A 2664-nucleotide genomic window follows, 5' to 3' on the forward strand; every position below is an offset into this window, starting at 1 on the left:
AGCAGTATGTCTTAAATACTCACAGCACCATATCGGCTTATGTATTGGCAGTAGCAAGTTTCTGTACTTGCTTGCAGCAGCAATAATCTACAAATACAGCAATAACCAACAGCAGCAGCAGCGTAGCAGATCTATTCCACCAAGACCAAATACATTAACATTGTCATATCCATCACCATGCTAAAGTCTTCAGAGAGTTCTCATGATCAGTGTTGGGCTTGTTACTCCAAAAATGTAATTTATGACTAGCTGCTCCTTTCAAAAGTAATATTATTACTTTCTGGCAACAGTAATTAGTTACACTACTAGTTACATTACTTTTCCTTCACCCCCCACAGAAGCTGTAATTGTGTATCTTCCCCATAAAATTCTTCTAAAATGTTACTAACAATATATTTCTGCCTCATCATTTGACCAAAATCTACATTGGATCGAAGTCAGAAGTTATTACAAACACTCAATAGTGATTGATAGTGACTTTTAAGTAAAAGTGTTGTATTAATTGTCATGTGTAGCATGAAGCTAATTGTAGCTATAATTTCTCTGTTACCCATATATGATTATATTTCATTAAGTATTTTATCAGTGTAAATGTGATAATGGCAGTGTAATGGCAATATTTCCATCTCCAGAATGTAAGCTTTTCCATATTCCAAGCTTTCCTGATGCACTGGTGTCTTCATATGCGAGTCGTGAAAATTATGAAAATAAATCTAGGAATTATTGGATTGTTGGATTTCAAATCAGTAGGGGTTGAGGCATAAAAAGTAACTAAGTAACTAGCTGTTTTATGGATGGTAACTAATATTATTACTGAAATCTTATTAGTAATTAGTTACACTACTAGTTACTGCAAAAAGTAACATTATTACAGTAACTAGTTACTGCCCAACACTGCTCATGATAGAACTGAATTTTTGATCCAATAAATGCAGCCTTGGTGAGTGAGACTTCTTTCAAAAATATTAAGACATTTTATTTACTCCAGACTTACAAATGGTAGTGTATACACAAGGAATTCTCAGGAGCACTGTTATTCTAACAGATATTTGCTTATTAGTTAATTTTCAATTTTATTATTTTGTCTCAATGTTTTTGTGGATAAGGGTGTTGAATTAAAACTGTTCACTGTTGAATTAGTATCATATGATCATGAGTTGATTGATAGTTATTAGTCAACATTGCTCGCTCAGTGTTGTAAATAAATATATGTTACAAGCTGGAGTGTGAAATGCCCTGAGTCTTGGTTTCACATTTTAGCTGAACGTTCTGGCTTAGTTGATTTTGTTGAAGTGTATATATTGACAGCAAGCCAGATATGAAGTGCTGAATTTAAATCTAATCCCTCATAATGTAATCTTCTGTCGTGTGTGTGTGTGTGTGTGTGTGTGTATTTCCCCCAGAGTGATCCAAAGACCTTGCTGAAATGTCTGACAATGTGTGCCGAGTTGTTCAAGCAAATGAACATCAAGAGAGGAATCTGCCCTACCATGAATGCTCTGATTGAGTCACTGGTACAAAACACATTTATTCAATTCAAGTTTATTTGTATAGCGCTTTTCTCGATACAAATCTATAAAAGCACTCACATCAGTACCGATTTCCTGCTATTCTGCGGTGTAGGACAAGCGTGTGTCTGCATAGCACTTTTATCACAAGTCAATTTGGTTACTGGATTCTCAACACAAAATCAGTGCAGTGCTTAATTAGAGCTGCAGTTATGGGAATATAACTTCAAAGTGATCTCTCCATTCTAGATACTGCCAGGTGTGTCCAACCCTAACCCTGCTGTGCGCAACATGGCTGTGATCTGTTTGGGAACTGCTGCCCTCCACAGTAAAGACCTCGCCAACACACACCTTGTGCTGCTCTTGCAGGTATTTATAACACACTTGTTATAAAGATGAATGAATTCACTTTGTCCTAGTGGCTCAGAGGTTTATTTTTATTTGTATGTTTAGATCACACAGCTAGATGAGCCTAAAATCAGGATCAGTGCTCTCCGAGCTCTCATCGACCAGCTCCTGCTCAATGGCCTCAACATCCTGCAAGACAAGCCTGCTCCTGTCTCCCAAGACGACAGTAATGGGCAGCCTGAACATCAAGCTGAGGAGGAGGGTACCATTCAGAGCATCCTGAAGATGCTCTCAGAATTCCTTGATAGTGAGGTACTGCATATCCATTATATTATTGGTTATACTATATTGGAACTTTGCCATCACTAGTAAACCTGATAGTTCTTGCCAAACCCTACAGCTAAAAATATCAATCATCATTGTATGCCTATCCTGTTGTAATAAATTGACACCAGGGCAAAAAAGTGACAGTTTTGTGCATGTCCAATTGGAATGGAATTGACAGTAGGGCTGAACGATTAATTGCATTTGCGATAATATCGCGATATGAAAAAACGCGGAGGCTGCGATTACACTCTGTCACGTGACACGTGAGAGTAAAGAGGTGTGTTCGACATCAAAGTACGGCGAGAGAAAGCATAAGGAGACGTCCGCTCTCTTATAGCTCTCGCAGTACTTTGATGACACACACCGATAGGTCTAAGCAGTGCTGCTTCAAGTCGAGCACATCTAAGCAGTCTTCAGAGGAAGCATCAAGTTGGCATGCTACAGTGTTGCCAAGTCCGCGGTTTGGGGAACCCCTCCAAAA

The 2664-nt window shown here is 38.4% G+C and overlaps 1 protein-coding gene across 1 annotated transcript in view; it reads left to right on the top strand.

The window, feature by feature from the left end:
- ncapg (non-SMC condensin I complex, subunit G) overlaps positions 1 to 2664 on the top strand; it is a 22339-nt gene that overhangs the window by 9004 nt on the left and 10671 nt on the right. Inside the window, exons 13-15 of the mRNA XM_016575080.1 lie at positions 1404 to 1514; positions 1758 to 1877; positions 1962 to 2066. Of these exons, the coding sequence (XP_016430566.1) occupies positions 1404 to 1514; positions 1758 to 1877; positions 1962 to 2066 (336 nt within the window). The remainder of the gene's footprint in view (positions 1 to 1403; positions 1515 to 1757; positions 1878 to 1961; positions 2067 to 2664) is intronic.

Source organism: Sinocyclocheilus rhinocerous, unplaced genomic scaffold (assembly GCF_001515625.1).
Source record: "Sinocyclocheilus rhinocerous isolate Xijiao unplaced genomic scaffold, SAMN03320098_v1.1 scaffold323, whole genome shotgun sequence".
Taxonomy (NCBI): Eukaryota; Metazoa; Chordata; class Actinopteri; order Cypriniformes; family Cyprinidae; genus Sinocyclocheilus; species Sinocyclocheilus rhinocerous.